Source organism: Xiphias gladius, chromosome 22, assembly GCF_016859285.1.
Source record: "Xiphias gladius isolate SHS-SW01 ecotype Sanya breed wild chromosome 22, ASM1685928v1, whole genome shotgun sequence".
Taxonomy (NCBI): Eukaryota; Metazoa; Chordata; class Actinopteri; order Istiophoriformes; family Xiphiidae; genus Xiphias; species Xiphias gladius.
The window spans coordinates 26,622,316-26,650,124 of NC_053421.1; the positions used below are offsets into that span (position 1 = coordinate 26,622,316).

The 27,809-nt window shown below is 43.8% G+C and overlaps 1 protein-coding gene and 1 pseudogene across 1 annotated transcript; one reads left to right on the forward strand and one right to left on the reverse strand.

Moving 5' to 3' along the window:
• The first annotated feature begins 538 nt into the window (after positions 1 to 538).
• Positions 539 to 13,739, forward strand: LOC120784040 (annotated as a pseudogene).
• Positions 13,740 to 17,786: 4,047 nt separating this feature from the next.
• LOC120784631 (cortexin-3) lies at positions 17,787 to 18,139 on the reverse strand. The gene has a single exon (XM_040118583.1). It carries the CDS (start codon positions 18,137 to 18,139, stop codon positions 17,888 to 17,890), a length of 252 nt encoding a protein of 83 aa, XP_039974517.1. The 3' UTR covers positions 17,787 to 17,887.
• Positions 18,140 to 27,809: the final 9,670 nt, after the last annotated feature.

The window sequence follows — 27,809 nt, forward strand, 5'->3', positions numbered from 1 at the left end:
GTCAGTTTTATCGGATTATTCAAACCCATGTAACTTGAAAATATAGTTTTTTTAATTCTAAAATTTAATTTTTTACACAGTATCCATAGTATGCTGTTTTCAAAATGCTCAACAGTGACTACAGCCTGTTTTTAACATATTAGGTTACTGGGGCTATTGAGTTAATTTGGCAACAGTTTTAGAAATTTTAACACTTTGCTTGATAGCCAACAGCAAAATTAAGAACGAGTCATAAAGTTATTTTAAGGTTATTCTCAGTTTATCGGGCTTTTTGCTTTGCTTCAGCACCGACAACCCCAAATTGATTGGGTTGAAAAGGCACCCAAACCCTCATCCATGTAACACAGGAAGTAATACAGGAACACCAGTGATAACCTCTTCCCAATCCCCATTCATTTTCCTGCAGAACTGTTTCGCACCTGCACCCATTCAGTACTAATTCTGTCAATGATATCTAAAATATAACTGAACAAAAATCAAACACATTGTCTGTAAGGAGCCTCTTCTATATATTTTTGTCAACCCATTTCCGTATAGAATGGCTGCTCATTATGAATACTGGAGGAAGGTGAGATATTTGTGAAGATCATTATTTGATGAAATGCATCACAAAACAAAAAAACTGTTTTGAAACATTGTGTATTATTCATATTCTCATGCAGACACTTAGATCAGCCTCTGCTCAGTTCAAATGTCTCCCCTTGCTTGACCATTTTGTCTCCTCCCGAGAGCATCATAGTGTTTCTCCTCCCCGTCAGCAGATGTCACTGGTGTGTCTTGGGCAGCGGCTGCTGGAGGCGGCGCAAACCAGCAAGGATGATGTTAGAGCCCTGATGGCCACTGGGTACCACAGACTGGGAGATGCTGATATGGGTTAATTATGGAATAATCTTCAGACCCAAGCCATATTAAGATGAGTGTGCATGCTCATCTGCTACTAAGAACCAGAGAGTGTCAGCTCGGTTAACAGTTTGAATGTTTTGTATATACAAAATATATATACAGCGTATATACCGTGTGTATATATATATATATATTTATATATATACATATACATATTATATATATATATGTGTGTGTGTAATGTATATACATCTCCATAGACCATTCAACCAAAACCATTCAGCCAAAACATTAACATTGATAGCTCTGTCTTTAAAAACTGTGACTGTGAAACCTATTAAACTATAGTCTAGGGCTGCAACTAACGATTTTTTTCATTTATCAATTAATCTGCAATTTATTTTCTCAATCAACTGATTTATCATTTAGTCAGATTTTTTTTTTTTTTATTAAATTTTAGAAATATGATGTCTTTAAACGTCAGGTCTTGTCTGACCAACACCCCAAAATATTCAATGTACAGTTGATTGACTAATTGATTCATCCATTTATTGATTCATCATCCATATTTTATGTTAATAAAAAGGCACTCAGTCTAGACAGCAGGAGTAAAGCACTAGTAGTTGCATCACATCATTTGTTTTTGATAAACCTCTGTTGCACTGCAATGGGCTGTTTCTACAAGTACGGAGCATTCAGTGTCTATATTTTATGTTGTTGTTGACTTTATTTTCGATAAATTGATTTGGCTTGCAAGCTGATAAAACAAGTGCTAACAATTCAAATAATGAAAGAACCATTGTTTTAAATAATTCATGTTTTTTTTTAAACAAGCCCACATACAAAAAAACACAGACGCTTCCTCTGTCTCTTATTATCATATCTATTTATAACATTCATTTATAATTTACTGCTCAGAGGCAGACTGTACACCACTGATGCAGTTTTATTGAATTTTCTCTTCCCACTGATGCTCCCTAATGCCAACTGTCTCGTCCATACAACTACGGATAACAGACTGAAGTGTGTCAAAATGAATCATATTCATAAAGTGGAGGTCTGTAGAACGTACCCCATTTTAAAAATGTACATAGAAGAGTAGTTACAGTGTTAGAGGGCACAGGATTTAGCAGGTTCACGCCCTAGTCTCATCATGTTTGCATTTGAAAATAGGTGGATCTGTCAATCTTCTCCGAAGTAAAGCTGACTGCGTGAATATAACAGATAATAATTTAGGTTTCTGTTACCGGTAGGCATTTACCAGGCAGAAGGGTCTGTCAAAAGATGCTGTCAAGTTGCATTTTGCAGAGGTGAGCTTGATCAATACAAAGGACTCAAAGTCAGGATACTGTATCTCTGCTTGTGCTGCATCAGTTTTTAAAAAAAAGCTTTCTGTTTTTAGTCTGTTTTTTTTTTTTTCAAGAGTCTCCCAGCTTTAAAGAAGTGCAATGCTAAGTAATTGGACCGCTCTTTTAATGCTTCCTGGTGTCCATGACTAATGCAACAGCAGCCTAAAAGGGAAATTATTGCAGGAGTCAGAGAACTCAGCTTCTGACGGTAACATGAATGAACTAGAACATAATGCTAATCATTTCTCCTTCCTCATCAACCACTATCAGTCGGAACCCAGCTGCGTTTGACTCAGCTGCTCCAGGGTGTGATTGCAAATAACTGTCTAGATACCAACCACGGCATTGTTGGCACTGGGTGAAAAAAACATGAATGTTAAGTGGAATTCCCTTGGATGACAATAACAAAAATCGTCTTACAGCTCTAATCACCTCCAGCTGCTCTTTTTCATGGCTCGCTCCTCTTTTCCTCCAGCTGGGCTTGTCCCCGCTGCATCTCGCTGCCCAGTACGGTCACCACTCCACCACGGTGGTGCTGCTGCGTGCCGGTGTCGGCAGGGACGCCCGAGCCAAGGTGGAGAGGGCCCCTCGCCACGTGGCCGACCATTGCTGACCTGTTCGTGAGCGTGAGCGGGGACATCTGCTGTGTGTACGTCTGTTTCAGCGCAGTTACGGTCCAGCATCGTGACGATATGATCGTTATTGTTTTACAAGTTGTCACAATTAACGATTCTGAGCCGTCATTAAATATAATATGGTGATAATAAAGGCTAAAAAGGCAAGTTATTGTAGGTGTAAAAAGATTTCCGATGAAATACAGATGCTAATTTTATACTCCACTGATATTGCAAAAATATTATAAGTATTATAGTGTATAGCGGGTGAGAAGAGCCTGGTAATGACCTTGTAAACTAAATGGCCAAAAGTGTCGGACAACCAAACTTTACACTCAAATGTGAATGTTGAACATTTCACTCCCCAAACATTTCTAAACCTGGCTGCAGGGATTTGCTCCGATTCAGCCACAGCGGTATTAGTAAGGTCGGTTGATAAGGCCTGGCTCACGGTCGGCATTCCAGTTAATCCCAGAGGAGTTGGACGAGGCTGAGGCCACGACCCCGTGCAGTCAAGTTCTTCCACAACAAACTGGGAGAAGCACTTCTCTATGGACCTGGCTTTGTGCACGGTGGACATTGTCACGTTAACACAGGAAAGGGGCCAGACACAAGCCGGAGAACTAGGAGAACAGTGCTGTCTACATTATCATTGTGTGCTGGAGCATTAAGAGTGTCCTTTACCTGGAAGGGAAGAGCCTTACACAGACGATGGGAAACAGCCTCAGCCCTGTGTCCACATACTTCTGGCCATACTGATCTTTCCTACCTGCCTAGTCACACACAACTCTCATCCCTTCCTTTTCGTCTCCCTCTCCATTTTTTATTTATTATTTTATTTCCCCCTTTTCTTGCCACCAGGGGGCGCCGTTCATCCGCGCAGAACTGCGCCGACACCAACGCCGAAGACATGCCGAAGATGACGGCGCTGCGCCGGGCAGCTCAGCGCGACCTCGGGGAGGTGGCCGAGCCCTTGCTGAAGCTCGGTGCAGACGGCCACCGCCTCAGCAAGTTCCACAAGACCCCTTCTCCACGTCGACACGGAGACCAGCAACACTAAGCTGATGGTACTGCTACAGGTGGACGTAGGGAGGGTGGGGACGGGGAGAGACAGAGGCATTTTGGGAAAGTGAGACAGGCAGACATTCAGACAGAGTTGAGGAGAGAAAAACAGGAAGACATAAAGACAGTAATTGAGATGAGAGGAGTCAGGCAGACGGATGAGAAAGAGAGGCAGAGGGGATAGAGACAAATAGGTGGAGACGAGAGGAAGGAAAGAGGCATGATGGGGAGAAGAGGAAAGAAAATGATGAAGGCAAGGAGGGGAAGAAAGGGGTGGAGGAAGAGATATAAGGACAGACAACTGTAAGGGGAAAGGAAGGGTGAGGCATGCAGAGAGGAGGACGGAGAAGCAGAGACGAGTCGAGCCAGGTCCGCTCTGTTCCTTTTTTTTTTGGCATCTCGAACACATAACACTTTGGTGCAAGGTTATTAAACAAGATAACAGAACAGAAGATATTCATAAAAAAACAAAAACAAAAAAAACAACCAGAAAATGACCAAGCACATTTCAGCCGGGGCCGGTAGAAATGAGGAAGGCGCGGAAAGAGATGGACAGATAGATGAAGGCGTGGAAGACAAGAAGACATAGATGGAGAAATGGGGAGCTTGTGGGAGAAAGGGGGAGAGAGAGAGAGAGGAAGGAGAAGGAGATGGACAGGGATTAGGGGGAGAGCGACACAGAGAGGAGGGGGAAGTAGAAGAGAAATGGGGGAACCGAGGAGATTAACAGAAAGGCGGACAGCAGGGGAGTAAAGTAAAAAGAGAATAAGAAGGCAAAGATCGCAGATGCAGATGTTTGCTTGCCCTCCCTTGTGATTTCAAAAATACGTTTGATGTTTTCGAAGTGCGACGAGCAAAGCTCCAGTCGGACTCAGACCCGTGTTGCTATGGTTTCAGTGGCCGTGCAGCCTCTCTCTGTCAGACAGCCGTGCTGCAAACAGTTATTACCGGAACCCCCGCATCTAGACACCATTTCACACCAGATGGGATTAGACCTTGTAGTTGAAAACGTAAAGAATCCACACTAATAATCGATATAACAGAACCGGGGTTGAAGATTATGTTGGACACAGTACTGAGCAAAAATGAGAGCATGAAAGGGCCCACGTACTCTCCTACCAAGGCCTTACATAACAGCGGTGTGTGTGGGCCTTCAGGTGGTACGTTGGAGGTTGGCCGCCCCAGGCGAGATTCAAACAGAGGGGCGGTGACACATGTTTATGAAACGCAGACGCCCACCTCGGCCATGAGTGTGAAATGCTCCCTCGAGGTCAGTGCTCAAGAAGGATGAATCACCGTGAGGAGACCATGATATGTGTTTCACTGTCTGAAATGAACTTGCCGCTCTGCTCTGGTGAAGTAAAGCACTTGAGCTGAAAAAAAACTCTCAGACCAAAGTGAAAATAACAGCAACGTTTTTTTTTTTTTTTAGGTTGACTTTTTAGGTTGAAACACAGACATAAAGCCGTAAAAATGTTCATATCCATGTCCATAAAACAACAATAAAATGACACTGTTTCACTCCCTTATTAAGTCTGGGTAGATAAAATGTCTCCCCCGGATGAAATCTCCACCAACAGTGTTGGCAAACTGCAATGAAAATGAACCATCGGTGGATAAACAATAAAACAAACTATTAGTTTCATATCTCAGACTACACTTGTTATGGCCACGATTGTTTAACCACCTTTGGCCACATTATTACCCTTGTTCAGAAAATGGGCCAGTTTTTTTTTTTTTTTTAAATAAAGGGAAAGTCACACCATCAGTGAAATGATTCACGAAAGGTTTTCTCACTTTCGGCAACGCAGACCAGTTTAACCTGCAAGTTCGTCGGGGCATTTGGACTCAAAGGACTGTGGACCTGTGACTCGTTCCAACAGAGTGAAACTACTGCATAAAAGTGTCGGTTTCAGTTACCGGATGTCGATTGCTGTCCACCTATGGTAAATTGAATGACGTCAACTAACGACACCAACACACTAATGAGCCTTTTATCTTAGTTTCGGACGGATGAAAACGGAAACAAATGGCAGGGTCCTGATTTATACATCGAAGGGATTCAGTGTTTGATGTTATGCCTTACAAAAGTAAAGCCTGAAGTAATGTATCAACCTCACTGGAGAGAAAGTGGAGATATACAAAATAAGAGGAAGATATCAACCCCAGATTTTGCAGTTAAAGTGTGTTTTAAAGTGGCTATAGTAAATATTTTTACATCAACAATGAATAACTTTTACTTGTACTTGTCACCAGACTCTGCAGGTCCCCTCAGTTTAATGGAATGTTTCAGCGTCTTTCAGCTCATTGTTCAGGTTTAATAGTCCACAACTTTACTGTTTTGTTTTACTCTTGCAGGAGAGCAAATCGGGACTAAAAGGAAAGTGAATATTGCGCATCCATTCGTCAGAGTGGACAAAAGTCCCAACTCCAAATGAATGCTAATGTTGCTCCGTAGCTGCTGGAGTGTGTATAAGCGATTCTTTGCTAGCAAGTTCACCATCTCCACTTGGCGGGGATTGATTTTGTGTCAGTGTTGTGTGTACAGCTTGTCTCTGCTGCCCTCAACTGCCCCAAAAAAAAATCTGTAATTGCCGGTTTAAGCACGTACGTCAGCTTTACTGCTTTGGGTTGGTACAGAATTTGCCAGACGTCCTGTTTTCTCGTACAGAATCTCATATTTGTTCATTTGAAATCTGCCCACAGCTTCTAAATCATTAACTGCTACAGAATTCAGCATAACCACAGCTCCTCCTCGTGTGCACAGGACGGCATGCCGGACCAGGTAAACATGAACCCGGAGTCCCACTACATCATCCCTGCTGGTGGACCGGACAGACTCTCAGAACCACCACCCGCACCCCCCAAGACCACTGCAGGCAGGCAGCACACATGCATCAGGCAGTTGTGTTTAGGTGACGTGATAAAGCACAGAAATTAAGTGACAAACAACTATGAATAAACAGCAGATGGAAGGGAGGTGAAATTATAATTTGTGCAGGTGAGAAAAAAAGAAACCTCAGGAGAAGTACTGTGTTGTCTCAAGGGACATACAGTATACTCATATCTGACAGCAGACAAGAAACAGCTTGACTGGAAAACCACTATCTCGGACAGAAACAAAATGATGACAACAGAAATAGAAGATAAATAAAAAACACCTGAAAGGAAGACGTTGGAATGGCAGATGTACCAATGAGTGGAATTCAGAGAAGGGACAAGGACGGACGCACATCCAATGAGCCAACTTGTTTCATTCCATTTCATCTTGCTCACACCTGACAGAGTAAAACAGCAAACATCAGCATCTCAATAGCAGCAGCATTAAGTGTCTGAAAATCCTTTTTTCCTTCTTTGAGGCTGTGTAACATTCTGCCCCTGTTTCCTTTTCATACAGCAGCATAATGTTGGAGTGCTCCTCGGCGGCCGTCGTCTTACAATGCAAGCCAACTGTTCGGGCGACCCAGAGGACGCCACGGCTGCCGAGTCCTTGGAAACAGCCGTTCAGCATTTGGTGGGCGACGGCGGGCGGAGGTTCATCACCGCAGCGACGGACCAACACGGCACCCTGCAGCCCGCAGCCCTGGGCCAACAATTCAACGTCAGCCTGCAGGGGCTGCAGAGTGAGTGGGCAAGACGAGGGCTCAGTGCTCTGGAATACTGATCAGGAGAGAATAGGGAAGCACTGACATTATAACAGTTACAGATATTTTTGGTGAGCTCTTCTGAAAAGGAGAAATATACGACCAGTACAAACAATAGACATATTTAGCAATCAGCTTGTAGAGTAGGTGACGATTCTTTGACACATTTGAACGGATGCCGTGAAGATTTCAAGCAAAACACAGCCTTTAAAGTTGCGTGGGGAATCTCTCAGCAACAACCTCCAGATGACATTGCAATTTGTGTTCACTTCCCTACAGAGATCAAATATAACCCTTGTAAAACCCTGAGACAAATCCTGACCACACCACCGTGTGAGAGGAGATGGCTCATTAGATGGGTTCTGGTGTGATGGGAGAAAACACTCAACATGATGGTTATGTCAAAACCAGTGTTTTGAGACGATTTGACATCTTGGAGATCTAGTGTAGGATTGTCCATTTAGTATTAAAGTCTAAATATGACAGTTACCATATCATAACCCAGGTCTCGAGGGGGAAAAAGAAGCAACATTAAACCAGTTAATGTTAAGTGTTACCCAGTAATGTTATGTAGCGGTAGAGAGCAGCAAAGAACGTAAATTCAAGTGCATACAATAAGTCAAAACTATATTTTTTAGAAAGGGTACAGCTGGAAAGAAAAAACGGCTGGCAGAATGTGTACAAAAATACCTAATCCCCACTGAAACCGAAAACACTGATCTCTCCGTGTTTATGATACGAATGTAAAAATTTGCACGAAAAGCTAAACCCGGTCCAGTTCCGACCATCTGGTTGTAGGCGAGTGCCTACTGAAGCACAGTTCACAATTTGCCATAGTTTTACACGAGTCTAATGACATATCAGTCAAAAACCAGGGACTCAGTGGTGAGCTCCTCACGTAAAATCCCAGCCGTACCAAATGACAGTTATCTGGGTATAAGTAGAAGTAGTCTGGCGGCCTACGTGGAGAGCTGGACTGGGCGCTCTTCCAAGCAGGGGGTAGGGTGGGTGGCGTTTTAAAAGTGGGCCAATGGGGAGCCAGACAAGGAAGCGTTGCATGCATGTACTGTAAACAAGATCTAACAGAAGTATAATAACACACAGTGTAACACAAATAAACAAGAGGATATGAAATATATGCATAAGACCCTTCTCATACACCTTCGTGTTTTGCGTTTGCTGCGTTTGCCAACCAGCACAATCGCAGAGGAGTTGGTGGAAGAGGAGCCTCAGCAGCCCACGCCCGCAGGCAAGAGGAGGACAGACCCCACAGCCATTCACATCAGCCCAAAAGACAAGGTAAGCCAGTATTAGCGTTTGTTTCGTTACTTATTTAATCAGTAGCCGTATGACAGCTCTATGCAAGAGCCGTATGTAAGTTGGAGCAGCAGGTAAACAATTACATTACAGTTAATTTCACTAACAGTTGTTACTATTGGCCAAGGCCTGAGTTGAAAAAACTTGACTTTGAGTCTTGCTTCTGCAATTCTGACTCTGTTTAAAGCTCATGAAATGCAGTGTTTTAAACCTTGTATTGACTTTTCTAAGGCGCTTGACAACGCTCGTAAAGTTCTGAGGAATTGGCTTTTTTACAGGAATGGAAAAGGGGTCAGCCAACTTTTCAGACTCCACCTCGGGCCCCCATGCTAGCACCTACAAATGTCTCATTTCTTAAAGGGAAAAACAAAAATGGTCCTCCAGGACTCTGAACACGCTTTTTTTTTTTCATGCACTCCCAGTCTTTGATGCCATCTGGCTCCTGTTGCGAGTGAGTTTGAATAGTATAGTATTTACTTTATCACTTTGGGTTTCTTACAACATCCAACCGATTACAGTGCCCTGTCCACTGTTGCGTTGCCACAGTACATCATCTTCCTACTGAAACATTATTACAGACTCAGCATCACTGTGTGTGGTTGCTGGTGCTTTGAATACTTGCACAAGCTTAAAACCTGTCTTTGCTATTAGTGAGTAGCGGAAGGGATCACCAACCTTTAGCAGTCGAAATTCCTATTCATCTTTTATTCATTCATGCTATTCTATGTTGAAAGTTTAAGTTACTCTCAAGTATATGTCGTGTTTACGTTATTCTTCCTTAAAGGATTTATGACGAGTGCCCACAGACTGTGACGTGTCACCCGCTAAATGTGCCTCTGTGGAGGAGCAGAGTACGGACAAAGATAATCATGAAGCCATTACAGTAAGAGCACTTCATCCACTCTTATCCAGGGTGACCTACTTTGAGCAGATAGGGGCTTGGTGTTGGACTCAAGGACACTTGAACAGAATTCATGGTAGATGATGGACACACCTTATCTTTTCTGGGAATCAAACTTGTGACCTTTATGTTTTTAGAGGGGCCTCTTTAACCACCCGACCCCCATACACCCAGTTATTTTACTGTGTCATATTTGTAGGATTAATGTAAATTACAACAGGAGACATTTGAAGGGACAAAAAAAACAATATGGAGTTGAAAAAGTAGGCACTTACGTTTATAATTCTTTGTCTACGTGTTTACATGACAGTTTTGGACTCATCCAACCGAATTTATAAGTCTAAGGAAAATTTTGCTTTTAAATGTGGCCGCATTAGTGCCAGTCTACACCAGAATAAATTAAGACAGGACAGGTTTGGGATTCTGAGCCAAGAGTCATTTGGCTAAGTGGCCCAAAGCGAGTCTTCTGCAGCCAAAGAAAAAGTGCAGTCATCGGTAATATGAATTTGATGGTTTTTCCCATTTATTATCCATTTGCCATTCACGTTGTGGACTCTGTCAGTGTACATTTGTTTACACATTTGTACCTAGAGGGATTTATTCATGTGGTAGCAGAAAATCTTACTTTTAAATTAGTTTTAAAGTAAATTCTTATAGAGAAATAAGCAAGCGCCCAAGAAACTTTTAAGAGTTAGTGATCATTATATTGTGAAGGTATTATCAGTTTCTTAAAGGGGCACTCCACCGATTTTAAGCACCAAGATGAGTTCATTCATCATGGTGACCACTACTGAAATTTTATAGTAAATTTTAAAGGATATGATGAAGAGTTGCAATATGGAAAATGTAGGCTAAGAGTGTTTGGTGATCTTGACCCGTAAAAGGGAACGAAAAGTCAGGAATTTGGCCACAGGGATTAAAGTTATCCGTCGCTACGATGGATTTCTATCATTTGGAGTCCGGAGAGGCCTCGTATGAGATCGACGTAGATCCAAAGACGGGAAAAAGCGCGGGGGAGGGGTTGTTACCATGGGACACGTTGGGTGATTCAGGTTAGTTAGCATGGATGCCCTTCTGCTGAAGTAAGGTCCGCTGATCGTAGATCGATAAAGCTGTTCAGAATAAATGGAGATGGGCTTTGCTCAGCGAAACGGGGGAGAACGGCAAACCCTTCAGTTCACGGTGCAAAAAAATCAAACAGCCAGGTGTGCGTTGGTGCATGGTATGGCACAAGAGGAATTGAATATGGAAGTAGTGGCAAGAGGCGTGGACAGCAGCCATGGTTATGCGTAGGGTGGTGCTGAAATCTCGGCGTGTAAACACTGTCCGCCTTTTTTTACATGAACACCTACGGGAAGAGACCGCACGGCGGAATCTATCCATCCATCCATCTATCTATCTAGTCCAACATATGACCCTCCGTAAAAACCACGACTTGTGATTTTTACACAGTCTTTTATGTAAGGCGTAAACAAACAAGATATTAATGTGTTAATTACTGAGCTTTAGAGGCGCTTGTGGGCAGATTTTGTTACCTTAGGACAGAGCTGGGCTAGCTGTTTCCCCCTGTTTCCAGTCTAGATGCTAAGCCACGCTAACTGTCTCCTTGCTGTTGCTTCATATTTAACATACAGATATGAGGGTGGTATCAATCTCATCTAGCTCTTGGCAAGAATGCAAAGTGTATTTCCCAAAATTTCTGACTATTCCATCAATATGTCTCCTGTGAGTCCCCCGACTTTATTGCAGTGTAATTTTAAAATTACTGGAGCAATGATAATCTATCATTTTTCGACACAGAGATTTGTCACATAATTATGTAATTTGTATATTACTCAGGCAGTAAAAGGCACTTGGACAAAAAGAAGAAAAAAAGTCTTCAATAATCTCGAAGCCAAAACCAAAAGTAATTGATGGTCTCAGGTTGAGTGAAGAGTCAGATTTTCTGTGTGAATGCAGATGGTTAATTTACATGTGCTCATTAAATTCTGTTAAGTGGTTTTATGGTTTTTATTGCTAATTATGTGCTAGAGAGTAAAATGCAACATGTTTGGGAAAAAAGGTGTAAAAAGTAATAATATTGATTTATGTTCAATCGATCTGTGACACTTATTTTTAAAAGAAAAATGTCATCTTTTACATTTTCGATAAAAATGAGTTTATATTTCCACTTACTAGTAATTGCACTGACATTATCCAGATTTTTTGTACTGCAGCCAGTGGTAGCATTTATCCTGCAGCTGCTCTAGCGAACCTGTCCAGTGTGCACCAGTATTTGCTTTTTTACAGGAATGGAAAAGGGGTCAGTCAACTTTTCAGACTCCACCTCGGGCCCCCATGCTAGCACCTACAAATGTCTCATTTCTTAAAGGGAAAAACAAAAATGGTCCTCCAGGACTCTGAACATGCTTTTGTTTTTTTTTTCATGCACTCCCAGTCTTTGATGCCATCTGGCTCCTGTTGCGAGCGAGTTTGAATAGTATAGTATTTACTTTATCACTTTGGGTTTCTTACAACATCCATCCGATTACAGTGCCCTGTCCACTGTTGCGTTGCCACAGTACGTCATCTTCCTACTGAAACATTATTACTGACTCACAGCTAGCATCACTGTGTGTGGTTGCTGGTGCTTTTTGAATGCTTGCTTAAGCTTAATGACTGTCATTATACTGGGCAGCTCCCAGTGGCCAAAAGTACGGCACTGTGGTGAAAAACACTATTGCACTCAGCCCTGTGTTTGTAAAACCCTTGAAATGTGGGCACAAAACGGCTCAGTGGGAGCGAGTGCTGGTGTTTGACATGAATCTGACCGACCAGCTCCAGACTTTTAAAAAGACGTAGCAGACAGGATCGCATAGCCCCTGTTTTATCCTCCGCACAGAGGCTGCCTGTACAGTTCTGAACTGATCTCAAATTTTAGCCTTAAACGCTCTTCATCCTCTGGGTCCTTGCTATGTTACAGAGCTTTGATGGATGTATGAGCACTCACATAGCCTGAAATCACCTGACAGGGCCCCTCAGGCTGTCTCACAGAAACCAGGAGTGACAGCACCTCATCCGTCAGGGCCCCGAGGCTCAAAACGACCGTTTTAGCTTAGATCTGTAACGTCGTTAGAATCACCGTCTTTTTTTTTTGTTTTTACTGGATGGCATTAAAAAGACTTACACAATCCAGTACAACAGACTTACAAACAGAAACTGTTTAGCTTTTGTCGAGACTGAGAACAAGACGAGACCTCTAGATGATAGTTCACATTCTTAGCTAGCTAGCAGCATGGCTCTAGGGACGGCAGTGTCTGTCTTTCTGTCCACGATTGAAATATGTAAAAAAAACTACCGGTTGGATTGCTATGAAATTTTGTTTAGACATTCATGGTCCCAAGAGCATGAATCCTACTGACTTTGATGATCCCCCGACTGTGTCTCTGGCGGCCAGGAGGTTGTGACATTTGTGGTTTTTTGACATTTGAGTGAACGTCAACTTAACAATGATTGGATGGACAGACATGAAATTTAGTACACATTCATGTTATGGATGAATTGTAATAACTTTGTGATCCATCACCAAGCCAGTGTCTAAATATGTCCAATATTTTTGGCTTGTGACCAAATACCTGCAAAACTAATGACGTTCTCATCAGCTTCAGCTGTACTTTGTTTTTAGTACTAATTAGAAAATGTTAGCATGCTAACACGCTAAACTAAGATGGTGACAACAGTAAATATTACTTGCTAGATGTCCGTATGTTAGCATTGTCACTGTAAGACTGTTAGCATCCTGAAGCTTTCAGCTCAAAGCACCATCTTGCCTAAGTACAGCCTCACAGTCCTTCTAGCATGGCTGCAAACTCTTAGTCTTGCTCTGTTTTTGTTTTTCCACAAGTGGGAATGCCCAGTTCTCTATTGGCGGTTCAGACAGGTACGCGATCCTTCACTGGATTCCCACTGCAAACGCGGGCCTCTCACTGGAGCTCAGGACCAACCTGGAGGCACTGCTCCCGAGAATTAAACCAGGACTTTGTAGCGTTTAGAGGTGCTCAATCCGCCTCAGGTAATTTCTGTTGCTGTTATATTGGATTGTATTATATTGTCCCATGTTCCTGTCATTTGTTCAACACCTGTACATTTATTTGTCCACTCACGGGGCAAATTACACATCTGAAGTCAATCCTTGGCCTCAAGAATCAACATCAGGTTCTATTATCAATTCTTCACATAGTATAATAGGCAGCATTAATGCAGTGTTTTTACATTATACTACAAAATGTTTTTGTGGGTGTTAATGATGTGTCATATCATTATACCGGAGATTTGTCTGATCTCTTTTTGTTGTCTTTGTCATGTTTTATTCTATTACATATTTATATCTGGGCTTCAGCTAATGAAGCTTAATCGGTCAATTGTATTTACAATTAATCAATTAGCTGTTTCACCTAATTGATTTCGCCTAAAGTCAGAAAACAGCCCAAGGTGATCGCTTCTAAAGTTGCTTGTTTTGTCTGGCTAACAACTCAAAACCCCAAATTATTTTTATTGCAATGATATAAAACAGACAAAAGAGGCAAATCTCATCTAAAAAGCTACAACCAGCAAATATCCGGCATTTTTGTTTGATAACTTACTTGAACGATTCAGAATCAAAATTGTTGTTGATGAGTGTCGTTTCGATTGATTAACTATTTGTTTATCCACTAATTGTGTTTCGCCTACCCTTCATAGTGAAGAGTACACTTCTGTATATTTGAACAGAAACAAAGCAGTCCAGTATGTGTCCAGAAGGCTCAGGTGAGCCTCTTATTTTGGCGCCAATGTTCCCCGAAGCCTCACACTATTCGTCAGTGAAATAGGTGAAAGGCTATTGTAAATGTCACCAGGTCTTGGGATTAAAAGAAATCACAGTGAAATCAATTATTCAATATCAATACTCCCTCCCTTATATCATCCTGCACAGCTATTCACATTCATGGGGGAACAGTCCCTTCCAACCTGTTCAGAGACCATTAAATTAACTGGAGGCTAAATAGTGAAATGGGGCGTTTGGGAAAGGAATAAATTCAGCATAAGGCATCTGAGCGCGAATGAAAATAATTCAATTATCAGCGGCTTTCTTTAATATGAGTCATGTTGCATAAAGCATGACTGTGATATCGATCCGCAGTGCTTAATGTTCCCTGCCACCGCTGCTTGCTGTGTAAGGGCGTGTTTAGATTGGAATATAATCTTTGTTTGGCAAGAGCTAATGAGATTTCGGAGACAGAAAATGAAGGCTTTCATTCCAAGATGATTTGTTTCTATTTCGAGTATCAGTCAAAATAATCAGAATTTCAAAGCCCCTGGGTGATGCGCATGGAAAAACAAAACCCATTTTTGGATGAGGAAGGTTTTAGGAGGACTGGTAACTTTTAAGGTGCTTTTCTTCCATTTCAGCAGAATTCTTGAGAGCAGGTGCCGCTGTTTTCAAATGATAAATATTCATTACACCTCAGATGTGTTTCCTACACGCCAGCAGGTTGTCTTCACTACTTACAGCTGTTTGTGTAACAAACTGGCTTCTTCCTCCTGCCAGCATGCATTGTGTGAGAGCAGATTTCCGTGGGAACAAACGATGCATGTTTGGTCCCGCTTTCATGTTACAGCCATAATGAGCCGAGGATGGCATCCACATCACTAGTTCGACTTTTAAAACCGAGCAAACAGTGAAAAGGCTTCAGGAAAGACGTAGGCTGTCTCTTACATAACAATCCAAAAAGCGCAGACCCTACATTTCTCCTCTGTGGGATCAGCTCGCATTTAAAATTCTGATCCGCTTCAGATCCCCTGCCCTCCCTAAAAAAAAAAAAAAAAAGAAAGAAAACCTGGATGTGTGATATCAGCAGCATGATCAAGTAAAACACAACAGAGGCACATATTCACGCAAAAACAAACAAACAAAATACAAAGGTTGATCTTTTTCCATCCTGCTTCACTATGAGAAATGATGCTGGTTTTTCAGGGAGGTGCGCAGCAGATGATTGCATATCAACATATTCAGTGCTGGTGTCAGAGAGAAGATTGTTATTCTGCGCGCCGTCCTAGAGGGTCTCGGCTCAAAGAGCAGCCTGGGCCTGGAGAGTAGTGTGTGTGTGTGTGTGTGTGTGTGTGTGTGAGGCCAGACAAAGTGTCTGGGTTCATAGAAAACCAATCGAGACACCTGCTGGCTACCACTGCCAGCCGCTGATAAAATGGGAAAAGAATGTGTCGGGCCTCCGGCACATTCAGCCGCCTTGACAAGGGCAGGGCGGCAGAAGAACGCTTTCCTCATTTATTTTTTTTGTTTGTCCTTAACAACTGCCGCTTTCATTACCCAGTGAATGAACCTAATGAAATAAAACACATTAAAAGCCAGTCGAGCGCTGTGATCATTTTTATTACAAAAAGAACGGCAGCTCCAGGCGAAAAACAGATTAAAACAAAAGGATCCAGCACAGACAGGAAATAGCCGCTTGAGCAACTGACCCAGAGCTACTACATCAGGATTAAAGCACTCCACCATTTATCATGCACGGAGAGGACACTGTGCGGAAATACATGCGGAACATAACAAAAACAAAAAACACATCACCTCAGCACAACATCGGAACATCTGCGATAGGAAGGAGAAGGCCACAGCAGATCACAAGAACATCACATGTCGTCGAAAGGGTCACAGTTCACTTCCTGTCCAGGCAGGAAAAAGATCAGGGAACGTTTTTTTTTTTTTAATTATTATTATTTTTAGCAAGTTGTATGACATCTCCATGAAGTGCAAAGACACTGTCGAATCAGCGAAATCAGTGATTTCCAGTGTCTCTGCTACCTATGATACTGTAAACAATCTACACTATAAGGCGCACAGTTGAAAAGTTGCCCAACGAAAGAGCCACAACGTCAGTTCGTAAAGGGGTTTGATGTGAAAATGCCTCGCCATCTTCATCATCAACTCTCTGCAGATCCGGCATACCAACTGTCAATATACCAACTGCAGGCAGTAAAATGCTGTTTAAGTTTCTTTAAACGGGCACTACACAGAAAAACCACATTGAAAGACAAAAATATGAACCCATTTCTTTCTTTTTCCTAAAACATCAATCTAAACGTGTTTCATTTTTTTTTTTTTTCGTTTTTTGTTTTTTCAAATTAGGCACACGGTACAGCACAGTAAACGTTTTTTTTCTTCAATTCCTCTTTTGGTTGCTGACATCTAAAGACGTGGACACTGAAGGCCCTTCCATGTGACTGAAAGGACAAATAGTTTTTTTATCGCACACACAGAACAGTTACAGTTACCCACTGCTGGCATCTATCTGTCCGAACCACCGTTCCTAAACATTAAAGGGAGAACTTTTCCAGAACTGTTTCCTTCTTTGTGATTATTTAACCTGCTTTTATGACCTTGATACCAGGCTTTTTTCACGGTCTTACCTATATATCTAGAAGGTAACAGCCACCGCAGAATATCTTGCAAAGACATAAGGCATGAAATTCCTCTTCGCCTGAATCAGATCAGTCATATAAAGTCTTTTGGACCTCTCATGTCTGTCCAACTTAAGTAAACTAAAGATGCAAAAAAAAAACAAAAGACCGCAACTGTCTACTCTGGAAATATTTTTTTTCCTTTAACTATTTTAAACACTGATTGTCTACATTATTAATAAAAATCTAAGGATGTAAACACGATAAGATGTAAACACTATTATCCAAACTGTTTGGATCTCAAAAGATATTCGACCCTGTGTGAGATTTGAGAAAATATTTCCATGCATGAGATGGAGGAGGAACGAGGTAGTCCACAAGAGAACTGATGGCAGGGGAGGGAGTAATGGGCGAGCCTTAAGTGGTTCTGGCGCATCACTTGGACTGAGGGTCATGGTAAATTGATCACTAATCTTCAGAGCATGGTTGTCTTATTATAGTTGAAATTTTCTGATTTGGCAGGGAGAAGCTGTTGAACTCTGGTTGGCGCTCATTTCGACGACAGTCTGCCATCGAAGTTCTTGTCAGTCTGAACTTTCAGAAGATTTTCTCAAAGCTGCTTTCCTGGTGAATCAGCGGTCATTTGTTCTTAGGGCCAAAGTGCTCTTTAAGCATCAGCTCAGTCTGTTTTATTTAATTTTCCAATTTGTGCACCGTCAGGGCTCCTCAGACGATGCGGTAATCGAACGTGTCCTTCTCGGTGTGGTCTGTCCAGTTGGATGACGGCATGCTGCGGTAGGGGTCCAGCAGGATGCGGAAACAGCGCACAATGAGCAGGGCCAGGAAGATGAAGAGCAGCAGCACGAAGACGAAGGCGGCCTTCTGCTCCAGCGTCAGGTAGGAAGGCACGTGATGGCCGCCGCCTGACGAGGACAGCGTGCTGCTGAAGAGGCCTTCAGCCATCCTGGGCACATCCATGCTTGATCGTCTCGGCTCCAGCTCTTTGTCGGTTGCTGAAAGATTTGAGGTGAAGATGGGTTCAGTGGATAAGACCTGCGTGAGAATCCAAACAGATGGATTATAGATCATGTCCTCGGCGGTGTTACAGATGGAACAGCAAACCAATATATCAGTTTAATGTAATTGCAGAAAAAGGAAACGTCTCAACAACAAGAACAAAATGAAATGTGTGTCGGGCCAGAAAAACACGGCTTTCGGATGAGTTTATTTTTGGAATTCCGGGCGAAGAGCCTGCAGTGTGAGTAAAGAAGGCTCAAGGGACTCCTCTGGCCTTGAGTTCCGGCAGCTCAGGGCGCTTGACTTGGCACTTTGGATTTCAGTTGTACAACATTAATTGGAGACAACACCGCTCTGGAGCTAGATATGTCACCGGCTTCATTAAACCACAGCCTGCTCTCCTGAAATTACCAACCCTTGAGTAATGTTCAAATAAAACCAATCTGCATGAGCAGTTTATATTCAGTGACAGCGTTGGGTTTTAAACATTGTCATGCAAGAAGAGAAACGAATTTCTCCCCTCTGACAAGGTTACATGAATGAGGTATGAATACCAGCGGGTTGATGAGGGCTGGATTACTAACCAGGCAAAGCAGGCAACCACCACAGGGCCCCAGAATGGTAGGGGCCCCCGAAAAGCTCCAGACTTACTGCGCGTCAACGTGCTAATTTGATTGAAAATTTGTGGTTTTGGTATGTGTGCCACTAAAGTTCAATTTCAGCTGATATGAGGAGAGCCTTCACGTGGGTCCTGCTTTATTACCTAATCTTTAGGTCTCTGTCTTGTGGCGGAGCTTTGAGTCAAAAATCTAGTGTGTGCTCACGCGGTGCATATTCCTAAATTAGCAAATTAACTCGAGTTCAAAGGATAAGGCTGGTGATATTGTGTATTTTTCTTACTGTCAACCAATCCCATGAAAAGGCCCAAACTAACAATGAATCGATTGTTCTAACACGTACAGAGCCTGATATCGTTTGTTCCCCTGTGCCTCTTTTGTCCAAAAACTGTAAAAAAAACACTCAAATGAGCCTGAAACTGCTCCCAGTGGTGTCATGTTCCTTCAGTACCCTTTACACACACACACACACACACACACACACACACACACACACACACACACACACACACACACACACACACACACACATCGTCCTGCTGCCATAAATACTCACTAGAGCACTAAATGTGTATTAATCTGCTGCTGAACATAGTTCCTGATGAATGCACTAATTAGCCCTGCTCAAGAAATGTTTGCTAAAAACTGCAACGCCCAACTGTTTCAGGAAATTACTGAGTCTGCAGTAGGGACATATGGGGTTGGGGCTTCAAACCATAAACAGGCTCGTGAAGTCAGAGAGTACCTCGGGACGATTTAACAAATTGTTGGTTTTGGTCTTAATCCAGTTGCCACACAGCAAACCTGGGCCCAGGTAGTACAGAAAATGCATAAAGAGTCGGGAAAGTGGCAGTTGACGGGGGCCCGGCAGATGGTTTTTGCCCCAGGGCATCCTGGCAGGTTAATCCATCATGAAATAGCCTTGTACTAGCACGACACGTTCGCCACCGGTTGCAAAAGCCAGAATGCATAAAGATTCTCCATTAAATCCAACAAATTGGGTTCAGCTCACAGCTCACACCGCGCAGACTCCAGTTACCGTCGGTTCATTTAAGTTTAAGATTGGTTTGGCGGGTCGGTTAAGGTTACGTTAATTAGATCCATTTAGGATTAGATTACAGCGGGCTAGGCTATTTTGTTCATCGGCTTCAGTTACCTAAGCTTAAGCGGGAGCATTTGACACACAGGGCGAAGGGAAACAGCAGCTTGCAGCGCTCTGGTTGGGTTGTCTGTTAGATTAAACGGGTTGGAGTTGAATTCATCAGTCCGAAACCGCTGAACCAATTCCCGCTGAGTGTTTGCTCCATTCTCCGAATCCGGCTTGTCTTTCACACTCCAGACAAAAACATTTTCATTAAGCCTTGGATATCTGAGACTGCTCAGACATCTGTTGTTGTTGTTTTTCCTCCCGAACTAAGAGGGAAATGTGTTCATATTTGTTTGTAGCTTTGGACAGCGATCCTATTGCTTCGGTAACTCACCGGCGGGGTTCTGAGGACAACGTCACTACAACACGATCCATCAGAGCGAGCAGCACGAGCAGACAGATGCAATTATCTAGTCCAATGCTTCCCAAACCTTTTGGCTGGTCACACCTCAAAACAAAGTAATGTCTACTTGTGAGCCCCAGTCACTGGGTGGATGTTTATTAGCTGCGACCAGTTCAATCAAAGAGGTTTTTTTCCCCCCCTTGTTTCATCTGGATAATTTTTTAAAAGGTCTGAAACAGGGAAAATTATAATTCACAAGAAAAGCAAAGGTTAGAGGAACATCTGAAAAAAAAAATGCATAATTTTGAGATGCAGAGAGAACGTTTTTCTGCCTTCCTGTCCTGTTAATCTTCTTGTGACCCCTCAGATTCTACTTTTGTGGCCGTCCCTTTTTTCACTTTTCAAAAAATGCGCTGGCAATCGAAACAGTGGGGTAAGTACAGCAGGTCAAAGCTGAACCTAAATGCAGCTCTGTAAAATTACAGCGCAGGTCATTTTACCTGTATTTCACTCATGTCTTTACTTCTAAATAGGAAGTTTACTATTCACTCAGAACAACTCTGATTGGCCGACTTCTAGCATTGCTTGTCCTAATGGTTTCGACTGTCCTACTGGGGTAGGACGTGTAAGCATGGCCCTGGGTTTACTTGTATGCCGCAGAACTTTGCTTGAATGGCCCCGCCCGCTCATTTTCTGCTCAATCAGATGATTAACAGATAATCAGATTACAGGCGTAACCCAAACTCCAGTCTTTTCACGGGTTGTGTCCTTCGGTCACGTTTCCGTAAGAGACCGACGGCCACTTGGGAGGGGACTCTGGACGTGTTCGGAGACAGCTCGAAAGTGACAGGACGGGGAGAAGAGCTGTCTCTTTCCGCCAAAAAAAAAAAAAATTTCTGCAGACAACTCTCAGGAGAGAGAGAGAGAGAGAGAGAGAGAGAGAGAGGGAGAGGGAGCAGCCTTCAGCCCTGCCTCGCTGATCAGCGGCCTGTAATCCATCACACTTATAAGTCAAAAATGATATTTCACAGCGGTGATTCATTGCCCTGGCTGTGAAAGAATGATAAGGAGCGGGGCTGTTTTTCTTTGTCCGCTGCTTTTCCATCAGCGTTTACTGTCAAATCATCGTCCTGTCCTCCAATGACACAGCGAGGTTACACAGTATTAGCACTTTGGGCCAGAAATCTCTCATTTGTCATTTGTTAGCAGGGGTTATGTAATGCACTTCAAAGACTCCCAACCATTTACATCATCAGCAGCTCTATGACTCAGTGCTCAGAGTTCGGAGCTTTTCTTGACAGTCTCACCTAAACATTCAAGCCTCCTTTGACAGCTTCAGAAAGAGAAACACTTCCCAATTCAAAAGGAGAATTCCCCGGCTAGAAAGAGCTCATATTCTCTATCTGTGTACTTTGCTCCTCAGCAGCTACATTTCAGGAAAAGACAATGACTCCTCCGGCCACGAAATAGCCTCCAGATACAGAAATACAGATAAACTAAGTCTGATTTTAGAAGCTGACCGGCTCTACGTGTGTGCACAAGTCATTTTGGTCCAACTGTGCAGCATCGGTGACGACCGACGTGTCGGGGCGGCGGAGATCAAACCGTGTCAAGCACCGAGAGCAGGACTGACAAGGAAGAGCGAGTGACGAGGACATTGAGCCGAATTTAGAAACGAAGCCAATTATATTGCAAAGTTGATCGAACCTCCAGGACTGTTTTTGTGTGTGTGTGTGTGTGTGTGTGTGTGTGTGTGTGTGTGTGTGTGTGTGTCTGTGTGTGTGTGTGTGTGTGTGTGTGTGTGTGTGTGTGTGTGTTTCTAACTAATGGAGAATCAAAAGGCATTAGAGGAGGTGAAATCAAATGGTTAAGGGGAATTAACGGACTTTATTTTTTCAGCCTGCTGTCAGTCATTTCATGATCTAAAATGTCCTTTATTATTAAATGACTGCAAGAATGACTGTAGAATGGCCACCAATGAGTTGTACAATGTACAAATACAATATAGCACAAGTGTTTTAATTTGAAAATCAATCATTAAATATATGTAAAAATGTAAATTTTACATTTTGATACACAGAGTATTTTTATTTTTGAACCTTGAACCATTTTTCCTTTTTTATTTCTTTTTCCTAATTCTTATTTTTCACATTAGTCTTTTAGCCTCGGATCGTGCCACACTGCATTTCAGTAATGTATTGTTTGTGTGTGTGACAAATAAACCTCTAGCTCCTTACAAGCCAACACACACACACACACACACACACACACACACACACACACACCTTTCAATACCAAAACCCTGTGAAACAGCAGGATGGTTGAAAATTGAAATAAACAATACATTTACATTTATAATAACTATATAAAAATCATAACATAGTATTTCTTTTGTAATTTAAGATCTTAAATTATAACTATGATTTCTATAACATTTACATAATTTTATGTAAATTAGGAAAAAGTGGTAAAAAGAATTTACCAATCGAGGTAAATGTGACTCCACCACACGTTAGAATATGCACGTGTTGAATGTATACATGCAAAAGAGCGGCCGGCACGAGCCTTCATACCTACACAGTCTAGCTCGCGGTCGCCTGATCCATCCAGGTGCACGTAATCCGGCCGGTGGCGCAAGGTGGACGCGACCGCGGTTCAACGCAGGGAAGCTCGACGACAGTTCGGCGCAAAATGACGAGCCGCCATTTATGCCAAGCTACGCGCGGAACACGCCGCACCTCCGAAGCCGATGGCGCGTGTCGGCGAACGGGCGAGCGAGCCCACCGCCGGACCCCTCGCCGCGCACGTGGATGCACCAGAAGCCCGTTTCCTCGCCGGTGCGTCCGACGGCGCCTCTCGCACCTTCACAGCGGGAACCCGAACCATAACACGAAGGCAGGTGTTGTCGAAGAGAGAGAGAGAGGAGCATCCCTTCCCCGCCGAGGGCGAACGTGGTCGCGCGAGCCTCAGCCGCAGGTGAGAAGTGGCCGAGTCTGTCAACACTAACCTGTTGTTGTCGGGGGGGCTCGGGGATCTCCGGTCAGCGGCCGCTCTCCATTCTCCCTGACCCGAGACAACAGACCACAGCGGCGGCGGCGAGCAGACGCGTCCTCGCAGTCCGCAGGGCTCCTCACCTCGTGACAGCGGGAGCCTCGCAGCGCTTATTCCCCCGTCTTCGCCGACTGAGCCGGGCAGACCTCACCCTCTGCTGCTCGGTTGGGTTGTGTGGGTTCTCTCTCTTTCTTTCTTTTTTTTTTTTTTCCCTCCCTTCTCGTCCTGACGCGCCGCTCATCCCCGCAGACACACAGGCAGGGGGACGTGGTGGTACCTCGTCGCTCCTGGCAACCTGTTGCCATAGCAATCCTCCAGGTAGATTATATATCGCAGGCGGACGAGGGAAAGGTGTGGCCCTGAAACTTGAGTCATTAGCACAGATGTGACACGAAGGCAACAAACAAAAGAAATGTTGGAGAAGTAATTTAAAAAAAAAAAAAAAACCCAAACACTTTAGGTATATCAGTGGAGGTCAAAGGTGAGTTCATAGTGACCTCTGTGGTATTCTAATATCCTGTTATTACAAATCTTCTGATGTTGTCATGACCAACATTATCCTGCCAAAAATGGGATCTTTTAATAACACACGCCATCCAGGAAAGACATGCAGGACCCGCTGGGAGACTCAATGCAGACATCTCTGCAGATGCACTCTTGTGGATTTCTCAGGCTGGATGCGACAATTAAGAGATTAAGGGGTGATGTGGTGGAGGTGCGGCGGGTCTCTTAAGCTGAAAAAGCACTCGTCTCTGTTTTGCCCCCCCCCTCTCTTTCTTTCTTTTCTTTTTCGGTGGGTGACAAGTTGTGGAGTCTTTGCTGTCTCACCCTGACAGACGCAAATCCCCTCGGAGCTCTGGGAGGATGCTACAGTCCGTGACTCTGCAGAGCAGTTTGGGGGGAAATCTTACATAACGTCCCCAGCCAGGCTGTTGCCATCCAACTGCAGTGCAGCGTCTCCACCTGATGGAGGTCAGTGAGGACTGCAGGTGGTGAAACGGATCCAGTTAATCAACTCAAACTCAGATTACCTCCTTTTTTTTTTTTTTTTTTTTTTAATCAGGGCAAAAAAAAAAAAAAGTCCTACCCTTACAAAGGTTGTGTAAATAGGGATGTGGCCTATTGAACAGTATCTGAAGCTCAACTGCAGTAGAAGAGGATGTAAATTTAAGGGGTTTAACTTTACTTAAATAAGACTTTAAAACCCTGAGTAATCTCTTTATACAGGTGCGCACGAGCCCTTCGTGTAAACGTTGAATACCTTGACGCAGGTGCTCTGAGTTCAGTCAGGATTTAAACCCCTGAAGGCCCAGTTCAACATTTTTCATGAAATACAGAGCTACAGTCAGTAGACGGTTTTCCTAGCATAGCGGACTGAGAACGGGGAAGCAGCTAGTCTGGCTCTGTCCAAAGGGGAGACCTGTTCCAAGGGCCCAGCACGAACGGCGCCAGCTGTATTTTTACCACACAGATATCAGAGTGGTATCAATCGTCTAATCCAAATCCAATAATCATTAAGGAGAGCAAAGTCCACTGATGGTCAAATTCAGTTATTTTTAGCCCCTCGAAATTTCCTCATTGCACATCCGTCTTGATATGAAAAGACCTGGAAGTATAAAACGAGCAGTTTGTGTTTGCTCTTGATTTCAACTGTAGCGTTCAACGGGAGTGTGAACAACAACCGTAACAAAAACCGGACAAGAGCTGCTGATTATTTCTGCCATTTTTAGACTCTCACCCTTCTTGTACAGGCCGGCTTCTCTCAACTCTGGGGTCTGGGCCCCTAGGCTGGGTTGCGTCGGCTGCGGTCAGGGTCACGGACGGTTTCTCAGACTAATCGCTCGACGTTTGGCCGAAATAACTTTCTGCGCAGCTCATTTGCAGTTCCAACCATGCACTTCAATTGCAAAACGTATGCCACACTGCAGTTCACATGACAACCTGACGTGTCTCTAATAGCTACATTAATAAGAACTTCAGACACTTTAAACGAGGCCAGAACAGTTGAATGAGGTTATAATCTGTCTGTTAGATAAGCACTGCCGTTACTGTAGCCCCCATCGTGAAATTCCAATAATTTACCACCTGATTCCTGTCGTTTTGTCAGTAAACAGAGACACACACACACACACACCATACACTGTACTTGGGTGGGGAGTTGCCCATTGGACGGCTAGGACAGTGGCGGTGTGTGATTGGTTCTTGCCGCAGCTGTGTCAGTCTCTCAGCCCTCAGCTCACGCTTCAGAAGACAAAGATCAGAGAAAAATGAGGCCCCTACTTTTGCACAATTTCACCACTCAAGGCAGGTTTGCTGGAGCTGATCTATACATCAGTGGCATTAAAGCACCGCACTCGGTGAGCGCTGAGTCAAAGTGCTATAGACAGATGTATTTGTCTCTCCCCCGGCACTACACCTGCAACTGACAAATGAACAAACAAAGCACGTTCGATTGCACTGTGTGAGATAAGTTCCCAGATTCCCAGACGGGACTTGCTGAAACTTGCGTATTCACACGGCCAACATCAATGCAAGGACTCATTTTAGCTTTCAGTGTTGATTAATCACTTGGGTGAAAGACAGATCGTGGACCGGACCGTAAAGCACACGCGGAAAAGTAAGTAACACGTTTCATCTTACAGCGTTTCTTTGAATCGGACAGGTAAACCTCGACTGTGAGAATACAATTTTACATTTCAGGTGATTTTAACATGCCAGTCTATAAACCAACCAACTGACTAGAAGACATTCGAAAGCTCGGAGGCATGTTTAGTCCCAGACCGCTGTGGTGTCGACATGGGGGACGTACAAACTAGACGACTGCTCCTGGTCGAGGTGCGCTGAACGCAAGATTATTCTGGCGAGAACCCCTGATTAGAAGGGGATTCAACGAAAGCCCCCGTTGGACAGGGTGGGCCGGTTTTTCGAGAGAAGTGTTGATGCATTCTGCCACAGACACATGCGGTTGTTTGTTTCCAACACAAGGCCATAAGGGAGGCTGTGCTGGAGAAAAGAAACCTGAATTAACCTTAAATCTACAGAAACCCCAGTGAGGGCACCACTCAAATCCAAAAAGCAGCACAGTTAACTGAAGACAAATGATCTAATAAAAGAAACAAACTAAAGACTGAAACTGAAAAAAGAATCAGAAAAGATTCATCCGATAAATCGTGTTTAACGAATCCATTAATGAGGTAATTAGTGGCGGTGAACTGTGCTGGCCTTGTTTGCTTGTGTGTGTGTGTGTGTGTGTGTGTGTGTGTGTGTGTGTCCACTGCCGCACTCCCCGCCGGCTCTCGCTGGATACTGCGCTTCCTCCATCTCAGATTCGTCTCCAAGGTGCTAAAGCTACGAGCGCAGGCTGCTTTTGACCGAGAAATTCAGTCAAACGCGTGCGTCATAGCAGGTGTAACAGCTCACGCTGAGGCGAAGACATGTCCCGGAAACCGCTTGAGCTAGAGGGGGCCCGCTGTGAAGAGTGCGGGGTCTGAGCCGACCTGAGGGCTCTGGTTTTAGAGCGAAGAGATTTTCTCTTACACAGGAAAAACCACGGCGAAAAAGTGTTGTAGTCTGCAGTAGGCTTGAGTCAGAGAGCCAACGGTGGACCAGAAGCTCTGGGGGTGGCCCTGTGGTGAATCAGAGAATCGTGACGACAGGTGTTTTTTTTTTCTTGCCAGACAATTCGTTTTGATGTAAAGCAGCATGGTAACAGTTGCCACACGGTGCAATGTTAACACAGTGGCAGCACCGACACAACTGACCACGCTGCGTCACCACAACCTGCACCTACTGACCTTCCAAAATTCAGTTGAGTCATTCCGATGAGTCCAATTCCTCAATGCCAGGCAGGCATCCAGTGAAGTGGACTTGTGCCTTTTTGTCACGCATTAGTCGCTGAGGACTGAGGCGGGTCCACCTCATCTTGGAGCCCCTGCAGGGCGAGCATCTTCTCTGCTCTCCCTCTCTCTAGTTAGTTCTCCAGGAGGAAAAAAATCAGAGGAGCTCCACCTGACCTCGTAAGCCCCGATGCCGCCCTTGGCTGGGAGTCAATTCTCTCCGGTCTGACTGCTAAAATGTTGGGACGCAGCAACACAGACAGACCCGAGGGGAGGGCGGATGAGACGGAAGCGGACACCGAGCATCCTCCAAAACCGACAGTAGGTACCAGGACCAGTTACTGGTGGCAGTGAATTATATGCTTACAAGCACGTACGTATTTAGCTTCAATCAAGTGTAGTTTAGAAGGCTAAGAGGGATCCCAAAATGATTTGGATTAGAGCCACTGATGGCTCATACTTTCTGCTGATATTTAATCTGAACAATTTTTATGCAATCAATAAATATGTAAATATGGCTTCCATTTGGGGTGAAACGAGTTTATAAATTCAGACCACCATGCGACACTAAAACGCACATTACTGAAATTCACCGATTTGGTTATTGTTTCAGTCGTTTCTCAAGCCAACATGCCAA

What these genes read in the sequence shown, in the direction of transcription:
- LOC120784631 (XM_040118583.1), bottom strand. Translation starts at nt 18,139, where the DNA reads ATGGATGTGCCCAGGATGGCTGAAGGCCTCTTCAGCAGCACGCTGTCC.